At 45.0% G+C, this 18666-nt stretch overlaps 1 protein-coding gene across 1 annotated transcript; it reads left to right on the forward strand.

Moving 5' to 3' along the window:
- The first annotated feature begins 1252 nt into the window (after positions 1–1252).
- FAM241A (family with sequence similarity 241 member A) lies at positions 1253–5596 on the forward strand. Its single transcript, XM_039846862.1, has 2 exons — positions 1253–1288; positions 3109–5596. The coding sequence occupies exons 1-2, from the start codon at positions 1268–1270 to the stop codon at positions 3352–3354; spliced, it is 267 nt and encodes an 88-aa protein (XP_039702796.1). The 5' UTR covers positions 1253–1267; the 3' UTR covers positions 3355–5596.
- The last annotated feature ends 13070 nt before the right edge of the window (positions 5597–18666 follow it).

Consider the following 18666-nt stretch of genomic DNA (forward strand, 5'->3'; position numbering starts at 1 on the left):
GCACTTCTGGGGTGTGCCATTCCCTGACGAAGGGGACCCTGGAAGAAGACCAAGTTTGGGTCAGATGATTATGAGCTTGGTACAGGACGTGCTTGACCGAGACTAGAGGAAGAGCAGAGGAGGGAGGGAGGTGTGCCAGGCAGAGGAGACAGCACATGCAGCCTGCGGCGGGCGGAGCTGGGGGCCTGTTCACCAGGTCGACGACCTGCGGCTGAAACAGAAAGGCGGGGAGGCAGATGACAGGATGAGGGACCCAGTTACAAGCCAGACGTAGCAGCACCTCATGGATGGCATTAAAACTTTTGGCCTTGATCCTGAAAGCGCGGTGGAGGCGGAGTGATTGGACTTGTCATTTGGAAGGCTCACTGTGGCTGCAGTGTGGTCAGGAGCTTCTGGGGAGCTAAGGGACGGGCGCAGGAACACTTAGGAAACTTCTGGAACAGCCAAGGCAAGAGACGTTAGAAGGTTCTGGGCTTAGGGCAGGGGACGGAAATACTTAGCAGGTGAAATGAAGAGGACGGTGCCGAGCCGGAGAGGGGGGTGTCAGGGCCCCCGCTCCGGCCCCGGGCCCACGGCGGTGACGACGGCGCTGCTGCTCCTGCAGCCCGGACGCCGGAGGGGGCGCCTGGCAGTCGCCCCGGTTTCGGGCGAGACCCACACGGCGCTGCGCGGGACGCGGGCTGCGAGAAGCGAAGCGGGGCAACGCGTGGTTTCGTAGCACAACGTTTTCCATTCCTCCGATGTCCACTACTCAGGTCACGCTATACTTCTTTCGTAAAGCAGTTTTCCTGATTTCAGAATATTGCAGTGATTTGTCAATTAAAAAAAAAAAACTTTAAAAACTCGTAAACTTAAAAGAACTCGTGATCATGCACTAGTCGATGCGACAAGACGGAGCGACCTCGGCGCCACGCCCGGGCCGGGCCTCGTCGCGGCGGCTGCTCTGGCGCGGCCGGACCTTGGCCACGGTGGCGGCCGGCGACAGGTGGGAGCCCCGCCGCGCCCCGCTCCTGCTCCCGCCCGCCACGTGCTGCCGGGACCCGGCCCGGCCCGGCCCGGACGCGGGGCCCGCGGCGCTGAGATCCGCCGCTTCTCGCTGGTTCGGCCTCCTTTCCCGCGCTCTTCCGTGTCTTCCGCAGCGTTTGGGCCCCCGCCCAGTTCATTGCTGATGCCACCGATGTTTCCACAAAACCTCATCTTGCAGATTTGCCATTTTTGGGCACTATTCCAGTGCTATTCCTCCTGCCCTCTCCTTTCGATTGCCCAGATGAAGAAGCACGGCAGTCAGGTGGCAAAATTTTCGTGATTATTGAATCTGGTTGATAGGTGCATGTATGTTCTATGCACTGCTTTCTCTAATTTTGTGTATGCTTGACATTTTTCATATTAAAAGAAGCGACAGCGACAGCAGCCACAGCCCGCCCAGAACAGCCCTCACTGGGTCCTCCCCTTCAGGCTCAGTGCGAGCAGCTTTCCCAGCGGCTGAGAGTGATCATTGCAGCCCCCTACCTGGCCTCTACCAGTTAACTGATTTCCTATTTTGACTTAAGTGTTGCAACACCTACTTCTTCCCTTGAAAAACCCACAAGCAGTTTGTAGAAAATGTGAAAATACATCTTCAGAGAAAACCATGCAGATCAGGGTACTTTCTTTGTAGCAAAACCACAAAAATACTAGAAAAAAGTCTTAAAAAGCTTCGATAACAGAAACCCCCAAAGTCAATATGTGCATAGATTTTAAAAAATTGGAAAGTGTAAAAGAAAATAAAACTTCAAGAAAAAAATGAAGAGAGTCCAGAAACAATGCCAATGATGGCAGCCACTGGAGGGACAGTGGGGTTGAGGGGAGGGAGCGTCCTGGGTCAGGGGCCCTTCCAACTCTGCCCTGAAGAAAAGACGGGCTCCCCTCAGGAGAGAACAGGACATCGTTGTGCTCTTTTAATGCGGTATATTATCACGGGACACATAAAAGTCTGGGAGGCTGAAAAACAAAACTGACTCAATCACAACATATCAGTGAAGGAAAAGTAATTTAGAGATTAAATCTAAAATGAGGAATGTTAACAAGTAAATTATAATTTAAGAGGAAATTATCAGTGTCAAAAGACATTGTGTAAGTTCATTTTGCGGAGTAGAAAGCCGAACTCGGGAAAGTGAAGTGATTTGCTCAAGGTCACTTGATCTGAACGTTGGCGCCTGGATTTGACTCCTTAGATTCTCCACAACGTTTTGTTTTTCTACCCTTTTTTTTTTTTTTAAGAAATGACAATCCAAAATTTATATATATACGATTCTAGTTTAAACTTACAGACTTGATGATGATGCCCCATTGAATCTCATTTTCCACTGTTCACCAATGATACCCTGTGCTCTATGTAAATTACTGTCGTATGGGGAAAAACCACCTTAAAGTCATCTTGAAAATCATTTTGTCTGACTATTACAAGTAAAAACAATGTTTTTCACTCTTTCCTTAAATATGGATTTTAACCTATATACGTAGAATAGAAAATAAGACATTTTTAAAAGGAAAATGTTTGCTTATTTATCGATGACTGAAATGATCAGGACTTGGTTTCTGCTGAAGGGGTCTAAGTGTGATCCATGTGTTGAAAGCGTGCCTCAAACCCTCCAGTCCCTTGGCTCTTTGTGGCAAGTGTTTTTTTTCTTTTTAAGATAATTAACTTTGGCCTAGACTGCATCACGGGAACTTAATATTTGTTATGTGAGACCTCACACCTAAAGCTTTCCTTTTTTTTTACATATGGGTAATTTTCCGTCTTGCATCTACTACGAACAAGGAGATGTTCAATACGTAATTATTATTTGAATCATTACTCCTGAAGGATTAGGGACTAATGCGGAGAAAGGACCTAAACCAATTATTTTAACAAAGATGATGTGGTATAAAGAACTGTCTTTGAAAGATACAGAACTATGAGATAGCTGTTTTTCTTAAAGACCTTCACCTATTTCTAAATTTATGTTTATGTCTGTCTTGTTTCTTTTTTTCTTTCTTTCTTTCTTTTCTTCTTCTTCTCCTCCCTCCTCCTCCTCATCCTCTCTCCTCCTCCTCTTCCTCCTCCTCCTCCTCCTTCTTTTTTTTAAGGATGTTGAAGAATCACAAAACCACACCGGCGAGCCTCTCGGAGATGACTACAAAAAGATGGGGACACTTTTTGGTGAACTAAACAAAAGCCTCATCAACATGGGCTTCTCGAGGATGTATTTTGGAGAACGAACTGTGGAGCCCGTGATAGTCATTTTCTTCTGGCTTATGCTGTGGTTTCTTGGCCTGCAAGCCCTTGGACTAGTAGCCGTCCTTTGCCTTGTCATTATTTATGTGCAACAATGAAATGTGGCCCATGAGCTGTTCGCATTTGGTAGCCATATATGTAATCGGCAAAGTTACATATTTCACTACATGAAAGCTGAAAAGTTTGCCTTTTTTCAAATTGTGTGCTATTTTGTAATAAAATTTATAAGTGGATGTTGTTTAAAATTGAACTCAACTCTTGATCATAACAGGGTTGAATACACATTTTGTAGTTTATGCAAAACTTATTTTACTACCGTGATCTGTGCCCACTTTTAAACACCCCTATTCCCATGCCAAATCTTAAGTACAACCATCAAAAAGTGAGCAGGGAAAATAACAGGATATGGAATTCAAATCAGGCAATATAGGTCTTGTAAAGAGCCCCAATAAAACATTTTAGAAGAAAAAGGATGAAACAGGGAGCCAAAAATAAATTTTAATTGGAGAATTGCTCCTCGCCCACCCTCAGCAAATTTGGGAAATAATTTGGATTTCTATCAGCCCTGCTCAGCCTTAATCTATGTAAATGATAATTACTATACACGATGTAAATATTTTGTTGGAAATCAGAACAGCAAGCACATCTGAAGATTGAAAGGGATTTATTTATCACTGGAGAAACTTCCCAAGTGAAATGTAACTTTTATGATTTGGCTTGGGCCTGGAATCACTTTAGTATATCATTTGAAGTTTTAGACATTTTGGGTGCTAATTACTTTCTGTGGCCAGGTCCATAGTTGGCTGACCCCCATGGCGATGCAATATTCTTTTGTATCTAACAAGTTGCATATTTTTTCCTAGAGAGAGATTTTAAGTGTATTTTTTTTCCCAGAAATTTAAATTTTATAGTTCTTTTATAGCAATTATTCTAAGATTTTAAAAATCCATTTCTTATCTTGGCATAATTTTTTTCCCCAAGAAACTTGATTTACCTGAAATACTTTACCATTCTTTTAAGAAAAGCAAGTGAACGCATTTTCTTTGATCTCTGTATGAGAAAGCACACTATGGCAGTGGAAAGGCAAACGCTCACGTTTGGGACTTAACAGCCAGTCGTGAGAGTAACCTTCTACGGCTGAAGCCAGGGCAGTGTTTGGGCAGCCATGTTATTAATGTGTCTTGATTCAGCACTTTGGGGGTTTTATATGGAAATAAGCATTTCTTTAAATACACTTTGAACATGGAAAATGGCTTACTGATATTTTGAATTTTGCTAGAGAACTTAAAATCTTTACGCTTGCATCTCAGAAAATTTCTATATAGACAAAGGAGAGGTAGTTGAGACAATTATCTAGAAAGTCAAGTTAAATCAGAGGAAAATGAGGCATTTTAATCTTTGGCAGGGCAGTAACTAAAGCATATAAAATGTTTACTGTTCCACTTTGTAAAGTTTTTACCCGATCCTGTTTTAAAAATGTATTATTCTACAAGCTGTCAGTGTCTTCCATTCTGCAGCAAAAAACTGATTTTAAAAAATGTAAAATGTTCAACTTAGATTTCTAAAATCAGTTAATCCTGAACAAAAATGCCAGAGGGCACTGAAAAGTATTGTGCATTTGTATAAATGCAGACCGTTTAAAGTTTTACTTAAAAAAAGACTTTGTACCATATCATTGTGTTTTTATTGGGTTTGCAATATTTTTATAGTAACCTTTATGATCTCAGCATAAGTGCATGTCATTTCAAAAGGTGTCTTCATTTGTGCACAGTAGAATTTCAAGGTTTTTAATAGAAGTCATGAGATTTTGTATATCCGCATTAAATACTTAAAAGTACATTCTTTTCTAATGCTATTGGGAATTTTAATTTCCCTTTAGAATGTAAAAATGATATAATGTGCATAATAACAGCTCTGGTTCCACCAGTGCATAGTGTTGAAAATATTTTTAAAGTAAGTTTTGATAGTGATTATTTAGCACTCCGTTGCACCGTGCACCTGCACTGCTGATAGGGTGCATACTAAATCGCATACAGAGATGAGACATCTGCCGTTATTCTTCCGTTATGTATTATTGGTTAGAGCAGCATACTATCAAATTGTCTCCTTTGACTGGGAAAAAACTTTGCTTATTCGATGGAAGTGAAATATTTTCTTTCATGAAATACATTAGAATGCAGATTATGCTGCTATACCCTAAAACAAAAAGAAACTGGTAACTTCATTGGTCCATATTGTAAGAAATTAGATTTAAAATGATTCTCAATCATTTCAGTCTCCGAAACAAACCAATTTTAGACACTTACTGCTTATAAATAAAGATATAAAAGTTACAAACTATGTTATTAGATTCTTAATGTAACTATCACTCATACCAGCAGCCCTCTGCTGAAAACGAAAAAGGTCAAGATCTATGAATGAACTGCCTACAGATGAATAAATCCATTTTCCTTAAAGTAAAAGCTCAGTATATTGTAGAATTCAGTCCTCTCGTGTCTTAAGCTGTCATACAGAAGGCATTGTCCCATGCCTGGCCACCAGTCAGATCATTCTGGGTCTAGCAGTGTGCTCGTGCTGGCTAGCCTGAGCCAACTGTGGACATGTTGTCTCCACCCTGCCCTTGGTGACATCGAGTCAGTAGCTTGCAGTTGCCTTGAGGGGAGTGTTTGCACTGTAAAAATTGGCAAACACAGCAGATCTGAGCTCCTTTTCCCTGGCAAGCCAGTTACATTTATCAACTCACCACTGATAGGCCTCTGTAGAGGCCACAACCCCATTTCTGCTCCTACAGATGTAAGAGGAGATGCTGAGGCAAATCCCCATCGACCTGCCCAAAACTGGGTGTGGATCTCCAAGTGACAGTAGTAGACCAGGATCGTCTTCTGACCAACCTCTCTGTTAAAGCACATGTTTTAATCAGAGCAAAGCTCTCTGAGCTGTCACTGAGCTGCAAACCCAGTAAAGACTGTCCGGATGTCGGGGAAAAGGAGACAGTTACAGAGCCGGGGGAGAGGGTTACGGCGAGAGTCGGGGGCCGGGGCGAAGCTAGCTCGGCGCAGGCACAGCTGGCACTGAGCAGCCAGGGCTGTGTGGGCGGCTTAGAGTTATACCTTAACCTATTTTACAAGTATTGATGGATTTCTGGCTATTTAAAATGTTTTCATCGCCAGTTTACGGCTTTACAAGGTGAAGGAAAAGGAGAGAAATTAGAATTAGACGTTCATACATGTTAGTACTGGCCAAGGAGACCAATCATGGTTTCGAGATTATTGCTGGATTCGGGGTGCCCAGCCCTTAGCTGTTGGTATTCCTGGGGTTCCTTCCAACAGCCCGATCTCATCACAGCACATCACCGTGCGGTGTCACCACTGCCATGGCGTTAGCGGCCTTCCATATGAGCCACGCTGCAGGCTGCTTCTCCAGCCCAGCACTGACCAGGACACCAGATCCGCACATCCCGCTGCTTGCCCAGCACGTGTGCTTGCTTTCCCCTACCCCCTGAAATTCAGTGTCCAAAGAAGAGACAGAGCACCCTTCCCCCAAACCTTCTCCTTATGTTTCCGATCTCAGCAGGTGACCTAGTCCTGTCCTGTCCGGCCCACATGTACCTGATCACCAGGTCCTGTCTTTGCCCTTCCCACTCTCTGCACTTACGGCCTCACTAACTTCGTCCCCACCAGCCTCCTCTCAGACTTTGCTCTCCCTCCCTTCATTTTTCTACTTTATAGTCAGAATAATCTTTCTAAAACATGACTCTGACCTTGGCCTAAATTTTTTTGGTGGCTTCCTGATGCCATTACAATAACGTCCTTACTCCTTCATAGGTCTACGAGGCCTTCCTGAATGAACGAGCCCCTCAGGGCCTCAGCAGACAAGACAAACCGTCTTGGGAGTGTCTTGGGGGCTGGATAGGTCCAAGCCCCCAAGTGGTCAAGTCTGTGCTTTCTGCCCCATTCCCCTAGTTCCAAAGCAGTTTGAATCTTCAAACTTTTGGAGCATGTTTAAAAGAACAATTTCAATGACGGAGCAGAACTCATTTGGAAAAAAACCTTTACTCCCTCTCCACCCCGATACGCTAGTGCAACTGACTCGTGACTTGGAGATTTGGCCCCGGTCACGACTTCCTTGTTTGCCTTTAGCACAAAAGAACCAGCAGCCAGATTCGGTGATTCAGTAGGATCTTAAAAAGGGCTTTCTCCAGTCTCCAGGACATTTGGAGGCCCTTAAGAGGCATTTTAGGCTGCTACTTTATCTCTGGAACATTAGGAGTGGGCATGATCAAGCAAAACAATGGCCCCGAGCCCATTACACACCAAAACTAGAACAGTGTTTGGTGTGATTTCTCCCTTTGGTTACAGGAAAATATTAGAACAATGTATAAACAAATTTTCAGATAAAATGATCTCTTTATGTCAGATCTGAATTTAAGACTTGGTTCTGCCATTTACTAATCATACAATTTGTGTAACTCATACCCCAGACCCTCATCTCTAAAACTGGGTCATCGTTAGGCCTGAGCATGTCATTGCATGTGTTACTTCAGTGCCTTATATGTAGCAAGCTTTCACTAAACGCTAGTTGTTATAATTAAGTATAAACATTCACACTTTAGAGAGGACATTCTTCACGATCCATGGGAAGCTCATACACTGAGAGCCTTAAAATATATGATTATTTCCTTGTTGCCAAAAGATAAATACAAGGAAATTCAATTACGATGCCGTGATTCCCAATTCCTTGACTGAAATCTTTGTGAAGTCTCATTAATTTCATCTATTAGTGCTTCGTGAATCAAAATGATCATAAAAACAAGGAACGAAGGACCTAACAAGCTGAACAGGAACGTGCTCTGTGCAGCCACGTCGCACAGAGGAGCGTGATGTCCCGGGGCGCTCCTTCACCTTGGCAGACAAGTGCAGAGCCACGCTCGCCAGCGCGTGCACAGTTCTGCTCTGGATCTGAGCAATTTGCAAAATGAAGTTGATTGTGAAAATACTTTTCTAAGTTTTACTCCATTGTATAGGCCAAGAGTATTATGTTATGTGTGTAGAATCACAAACAGTATCTTGCTTTGATTCCAGAGTAAAATTTCAGACTAATCTGTTGGTTTATGTTGCATGATGTTATGTTTTCAACACGTACTAAAAATGTTACACCAAAATAAATATAGTCATTCACCAGTGCTCTCACGTAAAACAACACCACACGTGCCAGTACACGTGGATACGTTCTGTATACAGGCAGATTCTACAAGCCAGTAAAGATCATCAGTGTGTAGTGATTAAAAGAATATTATTAATACCTTCATAAAGTCTTACCTTTTAATCTGTGAAAACATGCTAAAACGTATTATGATCTTAGTTAATCTTTGTTATAGCAAGTCTTCAATTACACTGCTCCATCCTGGGGTCCTCTTTCATATTCCTTTTCTTTCCACTCGTTCTCTCTACCTGAAAAGTGAAAGTTTGTCACATCAGCTGTTGACCGTACGAGCTGGAATGATAGGCTACGGTGTATCTTTAGTGCCATCTCCTAGTGCATTTCAAAACTGGTTCTCACACATTTTCCTTCGCCGTCAGTTTTGTGTTCAGATATTTTTATAAGATGCACAGATAGAGCTGATGTTGGCAAAACCAGCTCTCCTCGGGCATTTCTCCCTTTTGCACCCTTTGAGACCCATTTCTTAAAAGCGCCATACCTGGCTGTCAGTCACAGCTGGCTCCATCCTGATGGAGGTGCCTTACGACTTCCCTCCCCTACTTGTCACTGACACCCAAGTCGATGAGGCGGGCTTTTTCCCACCAGTCTGGCTCGCAAGAGCCTTCGCTAACAAAGCAGACATTATTTTTGCAACGCGAAAAGATTTAGACACAGAAAGACCTAAACTTTAATGCTCGTTTTAATTATAGGTGCTTTACTGATGTCACTTATAAGTGCGAGGTGCTACTGCTTCATCTCTGCCACATTAAGACAAACTGCCAGTCACACTGGCCGTCGAGCAACTGAGTCACTGCTCTCCATCAGTGACTGTAAGAAATGTTCCTACCAGGAGAGACGGCACTAGCAGGTCCCCAAAGGACAGCCAGACTGCGTTTCCCTGTCGCCGTCGCCAGCTGGCAGGGATCTGTCCGCCCGTCCGACTCCTCTGTGTCCTCGAATGTCCACTGCTCTCCGGGTTCCACCAGGGCGTCGTCCCCAGAAGAGCCGTGTTTAGTCCGCAGAGGAGGCCTCGGGGCTGGGCGGGGCTTCTTAGATCTGCCGTGTAGTCGTAGCAAGACTGAAATGGAACAGCGGACGCCATCTGCTGCCAACTTTGTAATGGAAATACGGAGCAAGGAACGTCAGTATGAACTCAGGTTACCCGACTAGAGATACAGGTAAATAACTACGGAAGTTCGTATAGACGCGTGTAGGTCCCAGGGGTCAGCTGAAAGGGTTCGGGCCACGCCGCCGCCAAGTACGCCGCGTTGGTGCGTCGATTTTATTTCCTTTCAGCTGTTGGCCCTCGTAAAACAGCAAACGCAGGGAGAGGCCTTCTCTGGACTCCTCTCATCTGCCTAAGGACAGATGCTCCAAAAGGAACTCGGTGGACACAAGTCCCTTCGCTGGGACTCTCATCGACCAGGATGTTGACTCGCATCGCAGGCGAGGAGACAAGAAGTCGATGCCACACCCAGACAGATGTCACGAGTCCTCACGCCTCCCATCTGTTCTTCTAGGAGCCCATTCATCTCCTAAAAATCGTGCAGTCGCCCAGATTGCCTGCTCCCCACCCCCTGGCCCCGTTAGGGTGGTATGTAAGTACTCAGACCTCACTGACTTGGGGGGAGGGTATTCGCTTTTTCCCGTCGCGCTCCTGTACATGTAATATTAAATTTTGATGAATGCGCGCACCATCTTTCCTCTTAATCTATTACCACTTTATGTCGTAGGCCTAGCTGTGGAGACTGGAAGAGCAGAGGGAAAATATTTCTTCCCTCACAGTATGCACTCATGTATTTCCAAGGTGAGGAAATCTGGAAGCAGCGATGCCCAGCTGTAGCGGCACACCATTCCGTAAGGAAGGGGACACAGGCTCCCTGGAGAAATGGCTGATTCTAGGGCTGGCAGGGAACACTCTGGATGCATGCGGGACATCTCGTAGTTCTAGTAAGTAAGAAGTGCAAAAATCACACAACACACACACACACACACACACACACACACACAGTATAAGGGCCAACTTGAAGCTCCCGGTGACCCAAGCAGGAACAACTCGAGCAAGAGGACGTGTAAAGTAGTACTGGATTGTAACTCAAAGTATAAAGTAAATATCCATGAGTTCATCCCAGTATAAACAAACGATTCCCTAAATTAATGGAGAATAGATAAATCATGCAGAGAAGAGCTCCAAACAATGTGCACAGCGCTGCCCCTCAGGACAGTGGAGGCGGCTCCCCGCCCCGTGAGTGGGCTTCTCCTCTCGAAAGAGACCCGTGTGGACGAGACCGGGGAAGCCTCTGTGCGGTGGGAAAGCCGGGCAATCACTGCTTCAGCCAGGGTGTCAAGGCCACCGTTGTCAGGCATAAGTCATGTTGACAGCATGTACCCTCGACGGGATAGGGTGACAATGTCACTTTACATCTGTGGTCTTCCCCTCAAGAAGCTATAACTCCAGGCTGATTGTGGGGGAAACATCGGACAAACCCAAGTCGAGTCTCATTCTACAGAACATTTATAACTGGTGCTCCTCAGAACTGCCGCGGTGATCAAAAACAAGGCAAGTCTGAGAAACTTTCCCAGACAAGAGGAGGCTGAGGAGACATGACGAGGAAATGACACGTGGTGCCACAGACAGGGTTCTGGAACAGAGAACAGAATTAGGGAAAACTAAGGAATTCTGCATAAAATATGGACTCTAATAAAAATGCATCAGTGCTGTTCATTGGTTGTGCACATGTCCTGCACCGTAACCGCAAAGGTAAGTGAGGCATTGATAAGAGACCCTGGCCGCAGGGCTCTGGGTACAATCCTCGCAACCTTTCCACAAATCTGAAACTATTCCACAGCTAAAATTTATTTTTTTAAGTAATTAAACAAATTCCACCAGCACACTTAATTATGTCAGTAACTACATATGATCCCCTTTACTATAAATGTAGTGATTTGTGCTGTCAGACCACGTGAGTTTCCGATGGCTTCTTTTTCTAACTCGGCTTTCTTGTAATGATTTTATAGCAGCCATACAAAGTTTGCAAGAACTCACTCTTCTCTGACAAATTATGGACCTGTAACTTTCCATGTAAGTCTTTGATTACTGTTTAATGATTTTCCAGGGGGATGGGGAAAGAATAAGAATCTAAATGTCCTAATGCAAAGCGGTTCGCTCACACGCGGGAGGGTCTTTGGGAGTCATACGGATGCCTGGACCTCTGGAGGTCCCTGCAGGTGTGGCTGCGCCTGCGAAGCGCCCCGGAGGTGGGCAGGCTATGCCGGCTCACGGGTCCCGAAATGCCCACGGCTGCTGCGTGTTCTGTCAGGACACACCAAACTAGGACACCACCAGCCACCCACCCCCCGCTCCCCAAAGAGTGGTCTTGGTCTCGGATGCAGTCCACCCATGAGAGGTTTCTAGGCTGGAAATACCTTTCAAAGTCTTTACAGGGTGGCTTTCTGGGTCAATATCTATGTGCAGGGGTGGGTCCTGCAGCCTCCGGTCACACTGTGCCACCACGGGCCGCCTTCCACCTGCGTGTGGCCAGAGGCCTCCTCAGGGGAGTAACTGGTGTCTGGCACCCTCTGGAGCAAAGGCTTTCGGAGCTTCGAGAGCTGCTGCTGGCAGCGACACCTGCTTTCTTCCTGCTGACATATCCTCTGGTTTATGACAATTTGAAAGCGTTTCTACCTGAATATCTCCAGTATTGTCTCTCTCGTTTTCCTGACCGGTGGCTGCTCCACCTGCCCAGTGACAGCCATGGAGAATAACTCCATCGAGCGGGTGACAGAACAGACAGGAAAGAATCCAGTCTGCAGTTCGCCCTGACCCTTGCTCTTCCAGGCCCCGCTGTCCTTGGCCTCCCTGTTGTACAGGTCGGTTTGAGCTAACTCTGGAAGAGGTGACGCATTACCAGATGAGGTTTAAGAAACATCTTGACTCTGATGACGTTAAATTTAAATTAATGTGGTTATATTTACATATTAAGTGTATGTATTATATTTATGTATTTTTGTAGACACTTTCCAGGAGATACAGTAAGCTGTTAATAGTGGAGCTCTCTGAGTGGTGCCATATTTTTATTTGAGTATTTTTGCTTAATTTTCTACAATGCTGTACATGTACGCTAATAATAAAAGGTTATTGTTTTTAATCTATTAATTTATACATCAGTGCATTAAATTTCTCTATCTTCTGCCTTTTCCATGCCTAGCAGAAAAGCGGGTTTTTTTGAAGGAAAATCTATTTAATTAAATAGAAAAGGTGCTGCAAAAATACATACTAAGAAAATTGATAAACTGAGTTCTATTAATAAATAAAACATGTTGCAAAGTTTTCCGTGAGGTGTTGGCCCTCGAGATGGAAATTTCCAGAATATTTTCAGTTGCCACTATAAAACCTGCATGAGTGGCTGGGCCTGAGCACAGCTCAGGGAAAGCCTGGCGAGGTGCACATGACAAAAGGAAAGAAAGAATAAGGCTCGGGTGCAGGGCTCTGTGGGGGCTCCGCGCCCTCCAACATCTAACTGGCTCAGGGACGTGAGCTTAATGTCGGGGAAGGTCGGTCACAACAGTGACAACTATTTTATTTTTTATTTTCTTTTATTTTTTTAAATGCCAGTTTATTATTTTTTTCAGACTATATATACATAAGTTTTTAAAACATTTTATTTTTTTATTTTCCTTGTCCCCCCTCCCTTCTGGTAACCACTAGTCCATTGTCCATGTCCATGAGTCTCTGTCTGTTTGTCCTGTTCATTTGTTGCTTTTAGGTTTATATCCCACATATGTGATATCATGTGATTTTCGACCTTTTCTGTTTGGCTTATTTCGCTTAGTATGATTATCTCAAGGTCCATCCATGTCGTTGCAAATGGCAGTATTTCATCTCTTCTTATGTCTGCGTGATATTCCATTGTATATATGTATCACAGCTTCTTCATCCAATCCTCTATCACAGGACACTTCGGTTGCTTCCATGTCCTGGCCACTGTGACTAATGCTGCTATGAACATCGGTGTGCAAATCTTTTCGGATATGGGTTTTCAATTCTTTGGAGTAAATGCCTAGCAGAGGCATTGCTGGATCATATGGTAGGTCAATTCAGCTTTCTGAGGAACCGCCCTACCGCTTTCCACAGTGGCTGTACCAAGCTGCAGTCCCAGCAGTGTATGAGGGTTCCTATCTCTCCACATCCCCTCCAACTCTTATTATTGCTTGTCCTGTTGATTATAGCCAGTGAAAACTATTTTAATTGAGAACCTTTTATCGCTGGCAATTACTTTGAACCTAACTTTTATACAGCTATGTGTTCAACTGTGCATACCTGGGATCACTAATGAAAGCTTAAATTCTGGAAACTCTGAAAACATTTTCCAGAAAGTTCCCTATCTCTGCTGCTCTTCCACCTCCGCACCACGGATGGCCAGGAAGCAGAGGGATAACCCCAAACCAAGGCCAAGTCAAGCCTTCGAGTGTCCCCTTCTAGAGCAGCCCTGTTCAGCCCTCAGGTCCGCAATAATGCCTATTTTAATCTAACTAAATTGAATTTATAGCAGATCCGAAATTCTTAATTCTCAAGTTCGAATCCATTCCTCCGTGGTAACCCGGAGTTTGCAGACCTGCTCGGTAAGGCTTCGCTGCGTTCTGGATAGCCTGGGAACTAGGGGTAGGGGCTGAAAGAAGATAATGCAGCCAGCTCGCAAGTGATTTGCAGCTGTCTCTCCATCAAGCATCATCACTGCTTTCCTTGTTTTCTTCCATGTGAACTTGTGCACAACTTGTTAAAACACTGCAAAAGTAAAAACAAAACAAAATAAACAAACAAAATAAAACCTCAGAAGCGGATTTTTAGAAGAATACTTAAATCCAGTCAATAAAGCCTCATATCGAATCCCACTTTCCTACGATATAATTGTGAACCAAAAGGAAAATATTCTCAGGTACAAAGAAACTTTGAGGGAGAATTAATAATGGCAGTTCAATCTTAGAAAACCCCAGAGATTGAAAGAAATAGTAAAAGATCTTATGTGTACATTCACTCTAAACTGATACTTCTTAAAGCTGAATCTAAGACTTAAAAAATCGTTCATGGAAGAAAGAAAGAAAAAAATCAGTTAAACGTATTCCTAATCTTTGGAGACTAAAATCTAAGGTAAATACTGTTTTACATGTGACAAAACCTGGGGCTACTTACATACTAAATAATCTTGTATCCAGTCGTTACCTTTTAGAAATCTTGTCACATGTGATTTTTGCTGTAATAGGGGAGAGTTTGAATAAAGGAGATGAAGAGGATGATGTTGCTCAAAAGAACAAGTGAAAGAATCAGGAATTAGAAAAACTAACAAAGGAAAAGCCAGAAAAACTAGTAAATCTGTGGGAGTCAGAAGGTGCCATGTCATTTTAAATGAAGAAAACCAGGTGCTGATAATGAATTCAATCCCATTCAAAAAGGAAAAAAGGCCCGTTGACTTGATTTTGTTTGGCCAGCAGGTGGCAGCTCCTACTACCTATGTAAGGGGCATGTTCCAGTGTTCCAGCACCGCCTCAGGTAGGCTATCCTGAGAACTGGACCTAGGCTCTCATTTCAACAACAACAAAAATGCCAAAATTGTATTCCAGTCGCTTCTCCACATAGTACTAAAGTAGGAATTTTTCCAAGTAGCTATAAGTCTAGGAAAAATAAAAAACAATTATCATCCAGAGAGCATAATAGAAGCAAGATAGCAAATATATGTATCTTCCTTACAAAAACAATTATCGGTTATTCCTTGAACTGCTTGGAACTGTGTCTCATTTTGCTTTGTTTTGTTGTTTTGCAGGTTTTGAACTGTCACAACTCATCGATATACTCTGGGCCAGATCATGGAATGCCACTGGGGAGATAGGACAGCACTATACTCATTGTATTTAAAATGTTAAATATGCACAAAGACCTCTGTGTATTTTTTCCAGTAAGTATCAGAAAGGTATATTGGAAGGCTCCAATTACATGCATCGATTCTAGTGTCTATGCATGGTTTATGTCTGTGCCACCTTTTTTCTTTTAGTTGGTCTATGTCCAAGTTTAACGTGGGCTTCTTTTAGGCAAAATGTAGTTGGGTGTGGATTCTGTAAGCAGTGGAGCGATGCCTGCAATCGCCGTGGGCTATCACGCATTGAGTGCACTTATTCATGGTCGAACTGAAGCCCACACTCGGCATCCGTCTCTTCCCGCAGCACTGGGCCGTCGTTGCTGATCCCTGACGGGAGCTCCCGGTGGGGAGGGGGCTCTCGCTTCCCTTTGCCCACCCTGAGCCTTAGGCAGGCGCGGTGCCAGCGCTTGGGTGTCCGCTGTCCCCGTGCCTGTCTCTCCCGGGTCCAGGAACTGCTCTCGGGAGTCGCGGGCTGCGGGGGGCTTTCCGCACTCCCGCCCCGCAGCGGCCCGCTGCCCTCCTCTAGCTCAGTGCAGAGGGGTTTCCCGTGCTCTCCGCGCGGCGGGCTTCTGCTTCTACCCCTCCCTCGGCAGCACCGTCCCCGTGCCGGGTCTGCGGTGGGCTTCTCGCCCTCCTCCAGCCGCAGGTGGTTTCTGCATCTGACCGCCTGTGAGGTACTAACTAGATCTCTACCTGGGACCTGGGGATTCAAAGGTTTCCTGCCCCTCCCTCAGAGGTTTGTAGCTTTTGCTTCGTATGTGAGAAAAGTCTAGAAAGTGGACAGATTTTCACGCGTGTGTGCCGCCAAGGGGCATGCTGGCAGATTTCCCCTCCTGCACCCCTTCTTTCAGGACATTGGAAAACAACAAATGAGGGAGGACTCGGTCGTCCTGAAGCCTAAGTGGCCAGGTCGCCCGCCCTCAGCCTTCATGGGTTAAAACTTTAGCTGTTTTCTTTTTCCTGCTTTCATGGCAGCCGCCTCTTCCTTCTGTGCTCTGCCAAAGGTCAAACCTATTGTACATGTTGATTCTGTACCTGGCTTTTTCTTTGTTGGGGTGGTGGGGCAGCAGTGTGTGTGTGTGTGTTGGGGGGATGTACTGGGAGACAGATGAAACGAGACTGGCAAAATGCTGGTAATCGTTACATTTTCTTTTTCTTTTTCTAACCCTGTATATGTTTGAAATTTTTCCATAATAAAAAAATTTTCCAACAATTCCCTGAAGATTGAAACACTTTAGAGATTAGGCTTCATATTCTAGAAGTTGCTCCATAATTTTTATTCTAAAATAGAACAGCGTTTGATAAACTGTATTAATAAAGGATTTCACCTCTGGAAGCAGAATGTCTGAAACAGTGATGAGGAATTTGGCCTAATAATTAACTCATAAGCTGTGATTGTTGCATTTCCATCCCATGACCTCTGCATTTGGCAATCTTCTTGTTTACCAATGTTAACTTTACTCATTGTAGAGAAGTTAATTTTCTTGTCCAATGAACTTTGAGTCTTTTTACTGCCTGCTATTGCAGATACTTGTGTAGATATGCCAGTCCTGGAACAAAGGATCCCAATAATGAAGGCATTTTATGAAACATTCCAGCCCTTATTTAAAAGATTGTCCCATTTCTTAAGTCTCTGTCGCTGGCTCCTTTTCCTTTGCATCACCCCAGTGTTACTGCCAGTACCCTCTCAGTGTCTGTCACAAGTAGGGTGCACAGCATGTGCCAGGCACTGTGCCTGATGCTTTTACCTTCACACCCCACAGCCTCTCTTCCATCTACACAAGTTCTTTTGTTGACTTCATCTGCTGCTCACCCCGTTTCTTGATTCTAATGTATCTAGTGTCTTGATCTTTGTCCACAGCTTAGGGCCACATTTCCAATAAATTTCTGGAATTATTCATACTATCCTCACTTGCACCTCAAATAGTACGTCTGACGTAGAAAGCACACTACTTATGTCATTTCAGCTGCCATTTCATATCATGCCAGAAATTACGTGCCAAAATATTACCACAGAAAATATTACAGTTGTGTTCAGTCACGTCCAAGGCCCCAGAGCAACTTCCAGTCCGGCTAGCTCCATTCACAGTAAGTGACCTATATTTTAAAGACTATTTCACAAATATATTTGCCTGATTTCAGGGGCTGAAAGGAGGAAGAAAATATAATCATTATTCAGGAACTCATTCAGTCATTCCACCAACATTCACCGATGGAAGACTACTGGGCCAACAACTCACTACGCACTTGATTACAAAAAGACTAAGACCTAAATATGGTCAAAAGTAATTAAGTAACAGTGCTAAGAGTAAAACCCAGATCAGTCCAGATTTCAGGAAGCAAGAAAATAAAAGATCAAAAGACATTTTAAAATAACAATTTTCTAAATTGTAACAATTTTCCTAGGATAAATTAAGACAGGCTCGAAACTGACGTTAGTTTGTAAATAAAAGCATCCCATCCACTGGAGGAGTTCACTCAGCCACGCGTTATATCCCATTTTAAGACCAACTACACCTGAGGGGGCGCTGCAGACCAGTCGGCATCAGAGCAGCCGTCTGTTTCCGGCTACCAGCTCGGGGGCAGCACGCTCGGATTGGCAAGGCTGGTGTCCCGGAAAACACCAGCCTTCCAATTTGTTTCGGACAGACCCCAACAGCTCCATCCAAAATTATTTGAAGATTTGACATGAAAACAAAATAAGGCCAGTAATGCACCATTAATAAGAGCCCCTACAATGGCAGTATGGAGATTGAAGCACAAACTAGGGACCATCAGAAGCAAATCCTGGGTACGGCCAGTCCCTTGACTCTCACTTACGGGGCGGCAGACACACCCTCAGCCCATCCCGCAGGAGTGCCCTTTCATGGCCGCCGACCTCCGGCCTGGGGCGCTAGGTGGCAACTCGAAGACTGCGCCTTGACCATATGACACCCGAGAAGCTCGGGAGCCAGGGCGGGAAACCAGAGGAAAAAGAGATATCCTAGTGGGGAAGAGGTCCGACAGAACAAACACCCACGCACACGAACGCGGCTGGGGGCGCGGCAGCGAACGCCGGGCCCGGAGATGCCGGAAGTGACCTAAGGCCCAGCGGCCGGATAAGGCGGTGCCGTCGCTGGAGCGCGCCCAATCGGGGCCCGGGACAGGCCGGGGGCGAGGCGGCGTCCGCGGCGAGGCGACGGGCACGCGCTCCCAGGGGCGTGGTCGGAGCGTGCGGGGCGGGGCTCGGGCGCGCCGGGGGCGGGGCCTGGCCTCCTCAGGCGGCGGGGGCGGCCCCTCGCGCAGGGCTCCGGGGTGAGG

This window comes from Pteropus medius, unplaced genomic scaffold (assembly GCF_902729225.1).
Source record: "Pteropus medius unplaced genomic scaffold, Ma_sr-lr_union100, whole genome shotgun sequence".
NCBI lineage: Eukaryota > Metazoa > Chordata > Mammalia > Chiroptera > Pteropodidae > Pteropus > Pteropus medius.

What these genes read in the sequence shown, in the direction of transcription:
- FAM241A (XM_039846862.1), top strand. Translation starts at nt 1,268, where the DNA reads ATGAAGAAGCACGGCAGTCAG. An exon ending in TGAAGAAGCACGGCAGTCAG is followed by an intron (nt 1,289 to 3,108) that starts GTGGCAAAATTT and finishes CTTTTTTTTAAG; the next exon opens with GATGTTGAAGAATCACAAAA.